This window comes from Marmota marmota, unplaced genomic scaffold (assembly GCF_001458135.2).
Source record: "Marmota marmota marmota unplaced genomic scaffold, marMar, whole genome shotgun sequence".
Lineage (NCBI taxonomy): Eukaryota > Metazoa > Chordata > Mammalia > Rodentia > Sciuridae > Marmota > Marmota marmota.
The window spans coordinates 11,578,581-11,597,940 of record NW_026000005.1 but is presented as its reverse complement, the minus strand read 5'-3'; the positions used below and the strand labels follow the sequence as shown (position 1 = coordinate 11,597,940).

General features: G+C 30.9%; 1 protein-coding gene across 7 annotated transcripts in view; it reads right to left on the bottom strand.

Annotated features, from left to right (window-relative positions):
* Gls (glutaminase) overlaps nt 1-19,360 on the bottom strand; it is a 74,634-nt gene that overhangs the window by 21,993 nt on the left and 33,281 nt on the right. For 4 of the 7 annotated variants that reach the window (XM_048808191.1, XM_048808195.1, XM_048808197.1 and 1 more), the window contains 5 exons: nt 17,866-17,932; nt 16,861-16,911; nt 13,377-13,553; nt 11,595-11,726; nt 10,162-10,254 (listed from right to left, as the gene is read on the bottom strand). In XM_048808191.1, the coding sequence (XP_048664148.1) occupies nt 10,162-10,254; nt 11,595-11,726; nt 13,377-13,553; nt 16,861-16,911; nt 17,866-17,932 (520 nt within the window). Of the gene's footprint in view, nt 1-6,598; nt 9,215-10,161; nt 10,255-11,594; nt 11,727-13,376; nt 13,554-16,860; nt 16,912-17,865; nt 17,933-19,360 lie in introns of those variants that run through there. The other 3 variants (XM_048808193.1, XM_048808194.1, XM_048808192.1) reach the window with 3 other exon arrangements.

Sequence of the window (19,360 nt, the reverse complement as noted above, 5' to 3'; positions counted from 1 at the left end):
AAATATTAGTTATTACCAATGATCCTAGAAGCCATGCTATTCAACTATTCAAAATTTGATATTCCTAGGTTTCTGTTGATGTGTTTAGACCCAAGTAAGGACTGATATAATTATAATTAGCTCTGATATGTACACTACTAAGCTTCCTGTGATAGGCATCTGACAAAAGGAATTCTGACTTCCAAGGTCTTTGGCATAAGGAATAGGTATGAATGGGGCATTTGTTTCCATTTTCAATTCCTGCCAATTTTAGGTACACAGGGTTATTTCAAATGTGTGATCACTACTGTGCATGAATGAGAAATATGATAAATTCAGTACTTCTTCATGAGTCAATTTCACTCAAGGACTGAGGAAAAAAATTTAGTCATAGAACTAGTAAAAATTGTGTTAAAAAAAACTAAAACAGGCATTATAAAGTGGAGCAAAATGCACAAGGATTAAAAAAAAAACTAAAACAGGCATTATAAAGTGGAGCAAAATGCACAAGACATGGAAGTATATGCCTAATGGACAGCCTACTCAGGTCCTAAAATACTCATGCAGCAGTCATTGATGCCATGTAAGTCATAAAAGCATAAGGTACACTGAAAGTTTTAATGTATTAAGAAATTTTTGCAGGAGATCCTAAATTTTTAACAAAAAATACCCTGTTTCACAATGGTACTCATTAAAACTTTTTGCAAAGCAAATACTACAGAACATAATATGTAAATTCTCCTCTAACCAGAGCTCCTCCAAACAAGTAAATATACTAACACATGAATAAGTAGACAATAACATGACAAAACCCAACACAAGGCATACCAAATAAACAACAGTGCTGGTTCTGTAGTAAGCAAGTATGAAGATATAAAATAAAATTACACACTAGAGACTGAATAAAAATTACAGCTTCTTAAGTCTTTATTACTTAGTTAAAAACACAGCAAACTAATTCTCTTTCTCCTTTGTTCTCCTTCAGAAAAAAAAAAAAGATAGTCTCCAAGTCCTGTTGAAATAGCATATTTTAGTTGAAAAACTTCACTAATAGGTAAATAGAAAGTTAGGCTCTATTCCCCCTCTTCCTCAATCCCATTCTCTAAAGTTTCTCTTTCAAGTAAAAAGGGATGATAAAAGAGACATATTCTATGGTATGATTAAAGAGAGCTAATGGTATTAGTTACCACAGAACTTTAACAAAATCAATTGTCCTATAATTTCATCAAGAGGTCAATGAAATTTCATTGTATAGAAAATGTTCATTCATATCAATTCAAATACTCATCTCAAAAACTATTATTTGGTCTATTTCCTTATTCAGGTTATAAATTGTGTGTAAGATGCATGTATCCAGGCTTCATGCAAAATACTAAAGAATAAAGCTATACTATACTGAAGAAAAGAAGTTTCGACTTGTACATTTCAGGTATATATTTTCTTTAACTTTGTCAAATGTCAACAATACTAAAAAGATCTGGAAGTGAAAATATAAACAACATGAATATTCAGAAATGAAAACCTATTCACGAGTAACTATAATTTTTAAAATTATCTAATTTTTCGGCCAAAGACAAATAATGATATAAAAGAATGAAAAAGAAAGTATAATACTTAAATTAAGATACTATATTGAATTTTCTCATTATAATCTTTAATATTCAGTGACTAGGAGAAAGAATAAAACAATAGACTATGGGAAGAGTTCAGTTAATAATTTATACCATGGTTTTATATAACATCATTAATCTCATTTAGTGGAAGAAGGTCAGAACTTAAGGATTAAGTTTTATGTTGTCCCTAGTGATACATACAAAATAATGAAAACTGTTCATTCTGACCTCGAACTAAAGAGAAGTTTAATAAGAGATTGAAGATCAAGATTTCAATTTGAAATTTACAATGAAATGGTTCAAGTATGAGTAGTTAGTTACAATTATAGTTGACATTAATATTTCAGCACATTCTTATTTTAGTACACATTGTGTAAAAGCAAACAGAATTTACATTAAATAAGGGCCCAATTCTTAAAAGTTAAGGTTTTTCACTTTTATAAACTCATAGAAGGGCTAACCAGGCAAGTTTAAATTCTGAGAATTAAAAAATCAGTTGTTTTTGGTGCTGGTGATTAGACCCAGGGTCTTACACATGCTATGCATACACTCTACCAATGAAGTACACCTGAATTTCAGAGAATAATATTCTCTTGAGAGTAACAATATTTAAGTCTTAACATTTTACAAGTCAACAAGGCCTTTAAAAAATTAATACATTTCAAGAACACAATACACATTTTTCTTTATAAATAAAAAATAAAAATCCACCTATTATGAAATTGATACTGAAGACAATATGTTCTATAAACAGAATAAATTAAAAATCAGAAAACTTGTTCTGAGGACACTTACTGATTCAAATGTTTAAAATACAACAAGGGAAGCAGGCAGTTACCTTGCACATTTCTGGGAAAAGTTCATACGTAAAGAAAAGTGTTATGTTTCTTCTGTTAACATTTGTTTAGAACTCGAGTAGCTTTTGCTTATGTACAATCTTTTTTACTTATATATTTAATCTAACCCCAAAGGAATTTATTTTAAAAAGCCAACAGTGCAACATTTATTTTTAGAGTCACATTTCTGCTACACTCACTTTCTTTCAAAGGTTCCGGAGTAATGTTTTATTTTTAGAACTACTGTATAATTATAACATTCATTTCTAACTTTGATAGATTTGATTAATTACAGCACATTGTTTTTTACTGGAAAATATAATTAAATACTTTTAATAAATGCTGATGATACAATCAGACTGCAAAATAACCTATAGTCACATTAGCTAATGCCAATTATGATCATTAAAAATAAATTTAAAAGTCTGTTGAAACAAAACATACAACAGAACAACTACATAAAAACATTTAAAAAATGTAAATATGTTAATAGAAAAAACAAAGTGCTAAAAAATCTGGAAAGGGGGCTGGGTGGAGTGGGAGTTACAAACTTTAGGAATACTTGCAAGCTCAATTCTGTGATTCTAAAAAAATACAAGATTATGGTAAATGAAAGTACAAAGATCCAGAAAGGCTGAACTACGTTTTAAAAAAAAAATTCTTCAGCTGTTTAAAAAATATAAATTTAATTATAGCTCAGGGTTTTGAGTATAATTTCAGGGCAGAGTATATTGTTATATAAATAAAAATCACCAGAAATGCAATGTGAAAACAAAAATTTTAAGACTATTTCAGGTAAAAATTTTTCCTTCCAAAAGATAAGTATTACAACTAGATAATTTCAATCATCTGAGGTATCTGAATTAAAAGTATTTAAGAAAGATAAATATTTTAGAGAAACAAAGGCTATTATTTTAATACTGTGTCTAGAAAAACCATATCCTCAGATATTAAAAATTTGCTTAAAAGGGCTGGAGATGTGCTCAGTGGTTAAGTGTCCCTAGGTTCAATGCCTAGTACCAAAAAAAAAACAAAGTAGAATAACCAGGGGCCAGGGATACAGCTCAGTAGTAGAGTGCCTGCCTTGCTCTGTATTTAATCCCTAGTGCTGGGGGAAAAAGAAAAAAAAAAAAAAAAAAAGTTGACTAACAGTGTTATGAAACCAGTTACCAGAAGTAGTAAACATTAGGTACTTATTCTAATATGAAGTTTTTCTTTTTATTTGTTTTTTTCTGGTGCTGGATATACAACCCAGGACCTCTAGCATGTTAAGTACATACTCTACCACTAAGCTTACAACCCAAGACCTCTAATATGAGCTTTGTGAGTCCATCATAATTCATGTTTTAAAAATTAAGGTAATATATGACCATTTTCCAATAATAAGTGTTTTATAATTTATTGTTGGGTATGATCTATAAAAAAAAATACCACATATACCACCAAAAAAGCAATGCATCAAAGTGATAATTACTTAGAAGGAATCAGGAAGTCAGGAAATCCTTATAAAAGTCAGGCTTTATACATATGGCATATAGTATATAAAAAAATCTCTATTACCCAAAACTTATAAAAATTACTAAAATAGAAATACAATCATCTATACAACAGAAATGGTAAACAAAGTCAATCTAAAATTTCCTTATTTTGATATGCTCACAAAATATAAATAGAAAATAAAGTTTGAATACCACAGTAACAGAATTACTTAAAGATTTATTATCAGTCTTCCTGTTTCAGAAATAAGTATTTCTCTTACTCCTTATGAAAATTAAGAACTCTAAGAAATATCAAGTTTTGCCAATTCTGTTTTACATAGGGTAGATTTGGCCTCAAATGTCCTCATAATTTTCTACATTTATTCAACAAATCATGTACATTTTTAGGTATTTACAGTAATAAACTATTGGATTGGGAGGGAAATAAAAGAACCTCTCCCAATCCAAATAAATTTCTTGTATTTCTAAGCAATGTAAGAAACAAATATTTTAACTGTGTTATTTTGAAATAAAAGAAATATTGCTTAATTTAGATATTCTTGAATGTATGTTCACATATAATTTTGCCCTTGGACTCCATGACACAGAACAGACTAATTAAAGTCCATTCTGAATAAATCTAAATGAAATTTAGGGCCATAGTATCTGGTAATAAACTTCCATATATACCAAATCTCTGACATCTATCTAGTTTTGGTTTTATTATACATTTATAAATACAATACTTACTATAAATGGCACAATAGGAATTGAGAAGAAATCACATATTAAATAGACTGATCATAAATCTTTTGAAAAATGCATTCTAGCATTTTCAAGGTCATCCAGTAGAAAATTCAAAATTCTACAAATGAATAGTAAAGCAGATTTTTTAAACATAAAAATTGTATATAGTAAACTAAATAAAACCATTCCATACACTGTCAACCTGAAAAGTACATTATTTAAACTGAACAGAATCCTTTTGGGGGGATGGGATGGGGAGAGGGTACCAGGGATTGAACCCAGGGACACTTAGCCGCTGAGCTACATCCCTAGCCTTTTTTAAGACAGGGTCTCATCAAGTTGCTTAGAGCCTCATTAAATTGCTGAGGGTAGCTTTGAATTTGCAATCCTCCTACCTCAACCTCCTGAGCCACTGGGATTTCAGGTGTGCACCACACTGCTTGGCCAATTCTTTATAATAAATGTTGGGAAGAGCTCAAAGTCAAACGTCTTCCCTGTGCTGGAGTTCCTCAATATTGTTAGTTACTCTTTTACCCTGACAGTACTGGTAGTGAACGGGAAGAGTAACAACAGAAACCACAAAGCCAAGTTTAATAAGTAGAATATGTTACACTTTATAAATTTAGGGGCAGCAAAAATTTTATTTTATTTTTTTGTTTTTGGTACCAGGGATTGAATCCAGGAGCACTTACCACTGCGCTACATTCCCAGCCCTTTTTTTATATTTTCAGACAGGGACTCGCTAAGTTGCTTAAGGCCTGGTTAAGTTGCTGAGGCTGGCCTTGAACTTGTGATCCTCCTGCCTCCGCCTGCCAATATGCTGGGATTAGAGGCGTGTGCCACCGCAAAAGGAATACAGATCAATGAACCATTTATACATAATATACTATATGGAAAGAACTATTGGTCATCTTCAGAATATAAATAGATTTAAACAGGGAGATGAAATAAATATACAAACACATACATATACAACATATACACACATTATATATAAATTATCAACATGTTAACAGCTCTTTCCACATACATATATACCTATGAAATTCTACACTGTCAGATAAAGACCACAAGCATTTTGAATTTCTTTTGCCTTCGCTTCAAATGAGTTAAAGAAAATTTACCTTTAGAAACAAGTTAATCATATACGGTTATATATGTTGAATATAGCATACTGAAATTCCTTAGTAATTAGTCCAAAAAGAAATATTTGGAAAAAAAATCCCACATATTAATGCAAATTAAGCAAGCAAGTTTTAAAATTTATACAATATGCTTGGGAAATCTTTAGTTGTATGGCAGTTTTAGTCAAATAGAGAAATGTTAAAAGTACATGACCTATAATATATGCAGTCTATAACTTGGATTATGTTATGGAAACATACAAATATTTCTTCTGAAAATTAAATCCCTTAAGAAAGAAGCCGAGGTGAATTTCTATATTATAGTCATTCTACTCAAAATATTATTAAGTCAACTAACAAAAATAGTTTTATTGTAATACAACACTATGATACTCGTCATTTCAGTTAGCAATTTTTCCTACTCTTTAGACACAACAGATAAAATGAAAGTTACATATTGAATAACACCAATCACATTCTTCCTCAGAGAGCAGGAAAATTCTGCAAATAGGGCTATTTTTTTTTTTTTAATCAAGGAGGGCAGGGGACTATGAGAAAGGTCCTAATTCAAATAATTCTAGTACAACCAATAGGAAACATCCTCTTCCCCTAAAAGCCCACCAACACTATACTGTATTAAAAAAAAAATTAAATCAAATAAAGCCCTTTAAGTATTTCTAGTTTCACTTTGAGGCAGTCTCAGGAAAATAAACATTTCAAATAGTATCTTCATAAGGATAATTTTTCCCTAAGTTAAAATCCCATTTGTTGTACTTAAAAATGTTATAGTTGCTTTTATATATTAAAAAAAAACAATAAAATCAGCTTAAAATAAATTTATTGTACAATACAAAAAGTAGGCATACCGGAAAATAAAGGTACATTATTAAATATACAAAGCAAATGAAAGAAAGCTAAACAACACAAATGTTTTAATCCAAACACTAAGATAAAATGCACAACATTTATGCTAAAAACCAAATATATCAAGAAGAATATGCATTTCAAATGAAATGTTAATGATGCCAACAAAAAGGAGGAAAAAAAGAAAAAACAAATATGCTATCTTGTAAATGCTTGAATATCAAGAATCAATAATGGCACAAAACATTAAACCCAACAATACTGGGTACTTTTCAAGAACTTTATTTGAAAAGATATTAAGAATACTGAAAGAATCAAAATATGTACTTACACTGGCAAAGCTTTTCTTTTTAAAAGTTTGTGGGCCTATTCACAGCATCTTACTTCTTCTTCCACTCATACCTCCTATAAAAATTTCTGGATGCTTGTTTTTAAAAAGTCTCTAAACAGAGTAGCTTGGATAACCCTACTTCATTTTTAAGTGTGCAGTTAGGCCTTACCAACATTATATAAAGTGCCACAAATTAACAACCTAATTTTGAAATCTATACAAATATGTACACAATATGAAAACAACTATAATCTTATAAAGTAAAACCAACCTATGAGCAAAATGGGAAAATGTAATAATTTAGATCAGAGAAGGGGAAAAAAAAAATAAAGCCTTCATGCCTAATTAAGACATTCAGTTACCTGAATCACAAATAGCCATGGTAGAACTAACACAAATGTGACACTGTCCATAGGTTCGGCAGTGGCAAGGCCTTGAGAAGCATCCAGTTAGTATAAATATCTGAATATCACAGGAACATTCAAGTAACCGTAAAATTCTTAGTAAAACTCTGTAAAATTTCATATATAATTACTTAAATACTTAAATTTAACACCTAAGCCCAAAAGGCTTTTGACCAGCACCTCTGGGAGGAAATTTCTTCCCCTAATAATATAGTTCTCAAACTCAAGACATCATATGACCAAGATTTCTTAAATTGTATAAGATATCTAAATTACTCAGTAAAATCTCTTTTGCTATACTATAATACTTTTACAGACTTTGCCATATCACATAAATGCCATCATTCTAAGAAGCCATAAAGATTTCCTTCTCAAACCTCTCCCTCCAAATTTACTGGTTTAGACATAAATTTCAAAAAACCAAACTTGAAACTATGGGGAAAACCACAGAGGTATATGGAAGAAGGAGGAAGTGTGAATAGGCCTTACAGAATTTTACACTTTGCCAAGACAGACTTTAAAATACTGTGCATAATTATTTGAAATCAGGTTACAAAGAACCTAATTCTTCTCTTAAAAACAAGTTTTGATTCTCAATATTGCATTTTTATAACTGAACAAAAAGATTCAGATCTAAACAGATATTTTAGTAGCATACTTACTACCTTTAGACTAAATTCAATTCCTAAGTACTCCAAGAGAATTCAAATAAAACAAACTTTATAAGATGTTATAATTTATCACAAAAGAAATATTCATTAGCACTTATGAAATTATTAGAATAATAAAATTATTAAAAGCTAAAATCAAAATCTGCCATTCATATGTAATTATAACAGAAAAAGTTATGTGGGTAATATGAAAATAAAATTCATATTGAAGACACACACTATCTCTCCTTCTGAGTAACCATTATAGCTTTTTAACAATGATATTCTTTGGCTGGAAAGGTTCAATATGTAAAGACACTCCTGTACAAGATAGTTCTCAGAACAGAACTCAGGAGTTGCACAGTAACAAAGTAATGAGATATATTTTAAAGTGTTTGCCAAAGTTTTGACGAATTTTTAAAAATTTAACACCAATCTATAGCTAAAAATGGCATTCATGTAAACTTAAAATAATATTATAATCTACTGCTATTATAAATAAAGTAATTTGGAATTCGTTACTTTGAATTTTTAGTTTCGTATTTAGCATAGAAGTACTTTCCATTGCTACTATCAACATCATGTCAGTTTTAAAAATAGAAAATAAAAAACTAAATGCAATAATTTATTAATTCAATTTGTAGATTTTAGAACTGAGAAATGACACCTTAGTAGGATTATCTGGCTATACAGGCAAAATTTTTAATTAAATCAAGATTTTTTTTTTTAATTTCTTTTTTGTATTTTTAAAAAATAAAGCAAATTTGCTTTATTTACTTTTTAAAGACCAACAAATCCACTTTTTAACTATTATCTTTTTACAAAGATTATAAGCAAAAAAAAAAGAAATTAAAAAGCTTATGGCTCCAGCACCTAAGGTTGAGAACACAAAAAATTCAAATAAATATTTATAGTTTGCAAAAAAGCTAAAGATGTTTGAAAGGTTAAATGAAGAAACATTCTGAAACTAGAACCCATTTCTTTAGCTTTTCTCTCCCAGACTTTCCATTCTATATACTACAGTTGTAGAGATGTCCTCATTTGACTCAGGTGACACTTTTTTCCACACTGTCTCTTTTAAAGCAAGTTCTTGTTGGAGACTTTCATAGTCCAATGGTCCAAAGGAATGCTAGTTGTTCAAGCAACATACATAATTTATTAGTGTACTTGAGTGAAGAAAGGTCCAAGCTATAAAATGGTATTTTTCAATGAACGTTATTAAAATCTGTTAACATTTTCACCCACCACCATCTGACGTCTTTACTTCATGTTACTCATGTCGACTCCCAATAAAGTTTCTACTCTGTTAACTTGGCAAAATTCTCAAATATTATAAGAAGTTACTTTGATTGCAACTAACAAAAATTTAATGTGGCACTAACAAAATTTATTTGGTATATACTAAAATTGTTTACAAGAGATTCAAAGTCTAATAGGTAATTTTACTATAAAAATTTTTCATATGGGATGCAAAGGTACTGAATTAAAATTCTCAGTATAAGTCCTTTGGCCCAGTAAAAACTACATATATATTAAAAAAGTTTAAGTCCTGATTCTAATACCAGCTCTAAAATAGAAATGGATAATACGAAGCCAAACATTGCAATAATAAACAGGACTTTAAGGGCATGAGGATATTCCATCAAACACTCATTGTAGAAAAAAATATTTCATCTACAGTGGCTTATAAAACTTAAGAGGCTTCGAAAGGTCTCCCACTAATATCGTAATACCTTTTCATTCACATATTTATCCACAAAGTAGGTAAGGAACTGAAATACACTTTAATTCAGAACTAGGACAAAAATTAAGAGTAAAAAAGACTTTCTTTTTAGATTAATAGCATGTAGCATTTCTTCCAATATTTTTTTAAAACAGAATCAATTCTAAAACTCTTAAAATAGCAGAAAACAAGCCAACTCTTAGGCTAATGAATTCCAATTTAAATAGTGAAAGCAATATTTAATATCTATGTACTAGTGATCCAAGATAAAAACATCAGCAATTTGTTTGCATTCATTTGTGATTGGGAAAAACATGAGACTACTAACAAACTTAAGTTTTAAACAGGCGAATCTCAATTTCTCTCTCTTAAAAGAATATTATAGAATGATCTAAGAAAGACTTTGGCTTACCCTCTGATCTCCACCTTCTCTTCGAGGATCAAGTTTTTTTGCAAAGTGTCTCAAATTGTCATAGTTATGGAAATTACACAGAGAAACAAGATCCTGTAAAGAGTTATACAGAATAGGTATAAGTAATGAATATGACATAACTATGTTGATATATGACTACAACACAGTGAATCTCAACATTGCGTACATCCACAAGACTGGGATCCTAATTAGAATAAGATATACTCCATGTTTACATCAAAATAGATTCTATTGTCATGTGTAAGTAAAAAGAATTTTTAAAAAGAAATTGGTTGTTCACTAGCTATGTTTATTCACATTTTAACAAACCGTACATATACTGTCTGGCTTAACTACGATCTTATAGAAACCACCACTGCAGCTGGGTAGCATAGGCGGCACACGCCTGTAATCCCAGCAAGTAGGGAGGCTAAGAAAGGAGAATCCCAAGTTTGAGGCCAACATTGGCAATTTAGAGAGATCTTACCTCCAAAAAAAAAAAGCATTGGGATACAGCTCAATGGTAGAGGCCCTCTGGTTTACTCCCCATACCATAAACAAACAAACAATGCATGCTATTGTTTGTTTATGGAAGAGAAATGAAATCAGAATAAAGATACAAGTCCTGAGAACACTCTTACTATAGCATGACCCTAGTACTCAATCACTCAAATTGTCTAACTTTCATCTTGTATAAAACAGGGTTTATATAAGAGGCCACATGAAAACATTCTTCAATGAAATAACTGTAAAGTACCATAAAAATATGTCAGAATTCTGGTTATAATTTATTATAATTCATTTTATATATAACCCAAGGTCATTCTCTAGGTCATGTAAAATATAAAAGACTAAAAAACAAACCAGAATTTTAACTGAGAAAAAAATCTGCAAATAAAAAACAAAAATTATTGTACTTAACATGGACTCTAGAAAGTAATATATGTAAGTAAAATAATAACATGAAATAATAATGAGAATTAGGTGACAATAAAATACTGAACTAATCAAAAGTAGTACAACTTTTAAAAATTTATCTTAATTTTAATTTGCAGTGCTTATTTCTTAAAAAAAACAACAAAGGTAGGTAATAAGTAAGTCAACTATGTGTATTAATGATACAATAAATTTTAATTAAAATCTTTGGTTTTAAACTACTTCTCTGTATATTTTCTGAGTTTTGGAAAAACAATTATAACCAAGAAAATTAAAACATAAGCATCAATCAACTGTAATTTTTTTGTGAGAATAATTAAAAAGGAGCTGTCTAGTAGTGCAACTTGAAGCTCCTCCGTGAATATTTCCATGGCGACCCAGCAACTGTCACATAGGCAGGCAGAATACCAAAAGTGAAAACTATGGAAAATAGGTAAAAAATAAAATCACTGGGTAGCTTAACTTGTATGGTCATTATTTTCATTAAGAATGCTTACATGACAGAAGTGAATTCCTTTAACACTGTTGCCCATCTTGTCCAGAGGAGGAGACCAGCACATCATGCCCATGACATTGGGGACAACTAAAAGAATGCCCCCAGCAACTCCAGATTTTGCAGGAAGACCAACCTAAAAATTCATGTAAACATTTGAAAATAAGAAATGTTATGTTCAATAATAAAGGAACTGATTTAAAAAAAATATGGCATATGTCCATACAAGAGAATTTCAACACTTAAAATATCATAAACATTGATCAACATGTTTGTAAATACAGCAAATAAATGACAAACTATAAAAAAGTTTGGGATACATTAAAATATAGAAAAAATTTTGAAAGACACTATAGTCTAAGGAGTTAAAGTGGTTACATATAAACTATGATCCACAGGTTTTAATTTTATTCTTCATCACGATTTTTTTATTGTTTATGCAAAACTTGACAACAATTATGATAAAAGAAAAATTAGTTTCATCAGTGCAGCATTTATTAATGGCTTACTAACATTCAGACATTAAGCACTTCTTGATAAAATTATACTAATGAGATAATCTTGCACAAAACCAAATAAAACAAGCCAATGGAAACCATCTGAATTGGATAAAACAATTCACAGGAACTACAAAGCACAATGGAACATATGTAATGAATAAAATCTAGACCAAGAAAGGCTGTACAGGATAAATGACCCAACCAAAAATAATGAGAAAAAGAGAGATCATGGAGAGACTTATAGATTAAAAGAAAATATATGGCCACACAACCAATCACAATATATGGTCATTATTTGCATCCCAAGTCAAACAAATTGTAAAATAATATAGTCATAATATATAAAATAATCCAGGAAATCTGAAAACTAAATATCTTGATATTAAATTTAATACTGATTAAAGATAATGTTTTTATATGTAATATTTAAGTTTTTAAATATGTAATAATAGTATTTAAAAAAAAATACAACTCTTTTGGGGGGACATCTTTATTTATTTATTTTCATGTGGTGCTGAGGATTGACCCAGGGCCTCACACATGTAAGGCACTCACTCTACCACTGAGCTACAACCCCAGCCCCCTAATGGTACTCATATATTTTATTAAGGGTCTTTATTATTTGAATTTATATACTGGAATATGATAAGGATGGGAAAGTAGCTATGTACACAGATGAAACAAGATTAGTCATGTATTTATAATTACTTAAGGTGAATGATAGGTAACATTAAATCCATTTCTCTATTTTAGCATACTTGAAATTCCCCCCCAAAAAAAATTTTTTTAGGACTGCATTACGACATAATATAAGCAAGATGAAATAAGAAAGGTCCATATGTTTCACACTGGCAAATGCACAATAGAACTTAAAGGAGTATATTTTTAAGCTTTAATTTTAATATACTTTAAGCCCTTTAAAACATCTACGGCTGTAACAAAAGAGGTTAAACATCCCATCTAAGTATTCCTTTTGAACTTTCGGAATGCAGTCACTATAATGCTAAACAATGACAAATAAAAGTAAAGAAAGTCTGTACTAACCTTAAATGTAGAAATGCTTTACAAGCAGAAGCAATGAGGTTCTTTAAATTAAACTTCCAAGTTCTTAAGAACATCTGATAGACTATTTTAACTCTATTTCTTACCAATTTGTAACAAATTAACCTTGAAAATAAGCCTCTCTTTCAAAAATTAATATACAGCTTTAGAAGCAAAGTTCAAACTGCTTAAAAAAAATTCCAGACTAGATTCTTGCTGGAGAAAATTAATAAACAACTACTCACATGGAAAGCAAATTGCCCTGAGAAATCATACATGCCACAGGAATGCATCAAACTCAGTGTATTTCGAACTGCTTCAGGACTCAGTACTCTTTCACCAGTAATTGGGCAGAAACCACCATTAGCCAGTGTTGCAGCCATCACACTGGCGGATTCACAAGTCACTTCTATAGAGCACAGCTAAAACAAACAAACAAAAAAGAATTCTGAATATTTAGGCTATTACTATTTTTATTTTCTAAGATCATCTATTTTATCTGGTTTTTCATACATCTCTGAAATATTTCTTTCAAAGGGATAACTTTAATGTAACCTATTGATATTCCAAAGATTTTAACTGACTAAAGTTCTAGCCCCTTTAAGATATATCCTGATTTGCCCAAAGTTATTCAGAGTTTTAATGGCAGAACAAGGTTAGAAGGGGTCTGTTCCTAAACACTAAGATTTATTGTTGTCTTATGTAAGATTCAAATATATTCACTATTAATTATGTAATGGATTATGTAAGCATAATTATTTTTAACACAATAGGAAAAAATAAGCCAAGTTAACATTTTTAAGAAAAAGCAATATACAACAATATTATGACAAACAACCTCTACATGAGAAATTACTACTTTGAGGGGAAAAAATGCAAAACTGCCTGACATTTCATCTACACAAGAAAGCTCAACATCCCCATTTATACAGCAACATGCAAAGGACCAAAAGGAAGAATATTTCAGAGCTCTAGCATGAATGCTCTGTGAGCCTAAACTATAATGTTATCTTTAGATCACTTATATTTAGTTGATATTTACTATGGGAGATAGATATATTGTGATGAATGAAAAAAGAGAAAGCCAAGTACATCTGGACAATTTTTTTTGCATTTAAATATAATCTAATAAAAATAGTTTATTACATCAAACCCAAATTTACCCATAACTAAAATAATAAATTCCTCAATGTTTTATTTTTTAATGATAACAATCAAGATTGTGGGAGATAGTGGAAAGACAAGAAGGAAGAGAAGATTGGATCCTCAAATTCTAAAACTTTCCTCAGGCATACTGCAAGATCTACAAGAAGTAAAAAGGAGCTTGGAAACAGCAAGAAATAAAATTAATTACAGTGAATTGGAACACAGTTTGTATAGCTCTGATTGAGAATCACTTTTTGATCAACTTTTACTTTCTCCCTTTAATATTACCACAATTTCCCTATTTCTCCAAAACTACAAAATCTACTTACTACATTGCCCTAGAAAAAAACTGCAGGTTGATTAATTATAAAAGGCTTTCTAAGTGAAATAAGATTTAAGTTCCAATGATCATTTTCTAATTTATACTTAGTATTAACTGGAATTGTTTGTTGTAAAGTGGCATTCCCCTAATTTGACAAATGCCAATTTGAGAATATTCTCCTGATAACTTGATGGATGTTCACTTAATCAAATGCATCACTTTTCTAAAACAGTTAGTCTTCTATGATTATCTCTGGATTTTTGCCCTAAGTATAGAAATTTCACAGTAGATTAGTAGCACCTAAGCTATAATATCCAAAAATCAAATATATATTCTAAAGGAAAAGAAACATTAACTAATGGAAAAAATTTATATGGGCTGGGAAAAAAGTAAAGATTATTGGATAAGAATAAAAATAATGGGCTGGGATTGTGGCTCAGTGGTACAGTGCTTGCCTAGCATGTGTAATTCTAGGTTCATGGGTTCAATTCTCAGCACTGCATGTAAATAAATAAATAAATGAAAAGAGTGATACTATATTTCACATAAGACTTTATAAGTTTCAAAGGCATTTCACCCATATCATCCTATGTTATCTTCAATATATTTAGGTCAGGAATATGTTAGAAAATGAAATGAGGACCCAGTAACTGAAACTGAATTATATGACTAACAAAGTCAAGATAGACCTTGAATTTTATATTGATTCTGGATTCTCAATTCATGGCATTTCACATTGGGCAGATGACAAAGGAAGACCTGTACTTCCATCAAAATCTAGCAATTAGAGAAATGCAAATTAAAATTACACCGATATTTCATCTCACTCCCATCAAAACAGCAACAATCAAGAATACATGTACCAATAAATGTTGGTGAGAATGTGGGGAAAAGGGTATACTCAAACATTGATGGTGAGACTGCAAATTGGTACAATCACTACAGAAAGCAGTATGGAGATTCCTCAGGAAAAAATGGAGTGGAAACACTATTTGACCCAGTTATCCTACTCCCCAGTATATACCCAAAGGACTTAAGATCAGCATACTACAGTAACGCAGCCACATCAATGTTTATAGCAGCTCAATTCACAAAAGCTAAGCTATGCAACCAACCTAGGTGCCTTTCAACAGATGAATGTATAAAGAAAATGTGGTATATATACACAATGGAGTATGACTCAGTCATTTAAAAAAAAAAAAAAGAATGACTATGACTTTTGCTGGTAAATGGATGGATCTGTAGAGTATTATGCTAAGCAAAATAAGCTAATCCTAAGAAACCAAAGGTTGAATGTTCTCTCTGATATGCAGATGCTAATACACTATAAGGGGGAGGCGGAGAATAGAAGTTCAGTGGATTATACAAAGGGGAATGAAGGGAATGGAGAGGGAACAGGAATAGGAAAAAGTGGAATGAATCTGATATAATTTTCCTATGAAAAGGAAATATATATGAATATACCATAGAGCATTCTGTTCATATTTTATGAACATCACTACAAGACTGGGATCCTGACTAGAGTAAGATGCACTTCATATTTATATAAATATGTCAAAATATACTGATCTGTATATCTAAAAAGAACAAATAAAAATCTGATACATTATCAACTTCCCTAATATAGATTCTATAAAACCACTAAAAGGTTAAGATTAAAGTACCTTCAAAAGTAAAGTAAGGTAAACTAGATATCAAAAATAACAGTCTACTATGTAGCTTCATATTATAGCAAGACTATACTAAATTGAGGACCATACCACATCAGATTATGTGCATGGTCTCTGCTCCCTGCTACCCTATGAATACTGAGAGCTACTCTAACTTAGAAAAAACTAATTGTGACACTGCGGAAGTGAGTTAAACAATTATTCTTTGAGCACCAATTAAACCAGAACAAAGTAGTAACAAAGATTACGAAAGACAGCAAGTCAGCTAAAACAGACATTTTAAATCACTGGATACCAGCATTCTGATAAATAGCTTCTTACAACCAAGGGAATACAATTTCTAAGATTGCATATCACTTCTTAAGTTTTTGAAAGAATGTTTCCCTATTCCATTCTGAAGCATGTATTTTTAGGAGATATTAACATGAGACTATCTTTTGTGAGGATTTTTTTTTTTTTTTGGAAAGTCAATGGAAAATGAAATTTTTCATGGCTGAGAATCAAGATTTCAAAGATATCTGCAAAATGTTATATTTACAAAACTTGTCACATCTATTTATATATACAGTTCATATAATCACAGTAAATTACCTGGAAATAGAAGTCTAGTATACCAACCATGTCTGTGCCTTCTGGAAAACACTGAAAAACAGAAAGGCAATTAGAAACATAAACACTCAGAAAAACAAACATGCATATAAAAACAGGAGTATGTCATGATTGAGTTTAAAATGTACAAGTTTCATTTTAACTGAGAACAAAATAGTATGTAACCTATAAACAATGTAGCATTACATAACATCATATAAATTTCTAGATACTAGTTTAAGTGACAATGATAAACTGATTGATGAGTCTTAAATCAAGTTATTAGACTTAAGACTTTAAATCTTTTAAAACTCAAGTGTAGCAGGCGTGGTTGTACATGCCTGTAATCCCAGTGGCTTGGGAGGCTGAGGCAGGAAGATCTTGAGTTCAAAGCCAGTCTCAGCACATTAGCAAGACGCTGTCTCTAAATAAGATATAAAAAAGGGCTGGGGTGTGGCTCAGTGGTTAAGCACCTTTGAGTTCAATCCCTCCCCCCCACAAAAATAATAATAATAATCAAGGATAATCAACTAATCAGGCAATGTACTTTAAAACAATGGACTAAACCTCAAGCAGAATTTGCATTACTGTAACTAGTCAAATGTTTGAACACTGCCAAATATAAATAAAATTTAATAATAACATTAACAATTTGGTAACACTAACTTGATTGCAAAAAATTGGTTTTTTGCTTTGTTTGTTTTTTAAGGCACTGGGTATTGAACCTAGGGGCTCTCTACCACTGAGCTACATCCCCAGCCTCTTTTATTTTTTATTTTGAGAGAGGGTCTCACTAAGTTGCTTAGGCTGGCCTCTAACTTGTGATTATCCTGTCTCAGTCTTCCCAAATAGCTGGAATTACAGGCATGGGCTACTACCATAACCCAGCTACTTCTGTACTTTAAATAATAAGAATTTATTTAAAGGATATTGTAGAGTTCTTAGCATGTGTGGTCATATTTTATTGAACAAAAGTACAATCTAAAGTAGAAACAAAAATTTAAAAACCTTTTTTTCTTTTAAGTAGTATCCTATTGCAAAATTTCGATCTCCACTTTCTCTTTCTGACTGAAACCTAGAAGAAAAAACATTTATTTACTTTCTGTAAAAATACGCATGTTCTTTACTTTGTATAGAAAAGTACAGTATGAATAACACTGAACTAAGACTCAGAACTATTTGAGCTATCTAGTTTTAATACTGTCAACAGGCTTGTTATTTGGTCTTGAGAAGGTCTTAAGTGCTAATCTTTCAGTCTTAGTTTTCTCAGCTATAAAAGGACAGAAATTAACTCATGTCCTTTCTGATATTCATATTTTATGAACAAAGAGGCTAATTTTAAAATTCTCAAAGATGCCATCATTAAAATACACTGAAAATTATAGAATCCGGCTTTTCCCAAGAGTACAATAGTTAATTCCAACTGAGCAAATCCACAGAAGTTTCACGGAGAGAAGAACAGATAAAATGGATCTCCTACAGGACTAACAGATTTCAGGGGGAAGTCTAGGCAGTAGCAAATTCCATGCAGCAAAAACAAAGTTATAAAAGTACAAAAGACAGAACTTCATTGAGTAAAAAACATTTTGATGTATCTGGGAAGTGGTATAGGAAGAAGAATGAAAAACATAAAACTAGAAAAGGAAATTGGACCATATTATTAAGACTAATGAATGCCAAAAAGTGTAATGACTCTTGACTGTGCACAAAACATAATCTGAAGCTGGAGAATATCATGTTAAGTGAAGTAAGCCAATCCCCAAAAACCAAAGGCCAAATGTTTTCTCTAATAAGTGGATGCTAATCCATAGTGGTGGGGGTTGGGGGTGGGGCATGGGATGAGAGGATGAACTCTGAGTTGGGCAAAGGGGTGGGAGGGGAGGGGGTATGGGGGTAGGATAGATGGTGGAATGAGATGGACATCGTTACCATAGGTACATGTATGATGGCACAAATGGTGTGACCCTACTTCTTGTACAACCAGAGAAATAAAAAATTGTGCTCCATTTGTTTACAATGAATTAAAGAGCATTCTGTCATGTATAACTGATTAGAACTGATTAAACACACACACACACACATACACACACACAGAGAGAGAGAGAGAGAGAGCCTGAAGGCTTTCAAACAAGTTACTTAGTTAGATCTACATTCTATAAAATAGATCACTGTGACATCTGTTTGGGAAACTGGAAAAACGAAAAGATGAGTGATATATCAAGAAATGAGAAGTGCAGAAAGTTGAATTTAAGCAGTGGTGACAGAAATAGAGGGACACTAAACATGCACATATTTTTAACTATCTAAAAAGAAATAGTAAGAAAAAAGGAGACAAAATATTAATCAGAGAATAAGTATAAGTGAAATACAACTTTTTTGTAGGCTGAAAATTTCAAAACAACAAATTGGAGTAAAAATAACATTAGCTAGGCACAGAGAGATAAAAGAGGTGAGACAGGTATTATAGGCAAAGAGAAAATTGAATAAGTGCCAGTAATTTGAG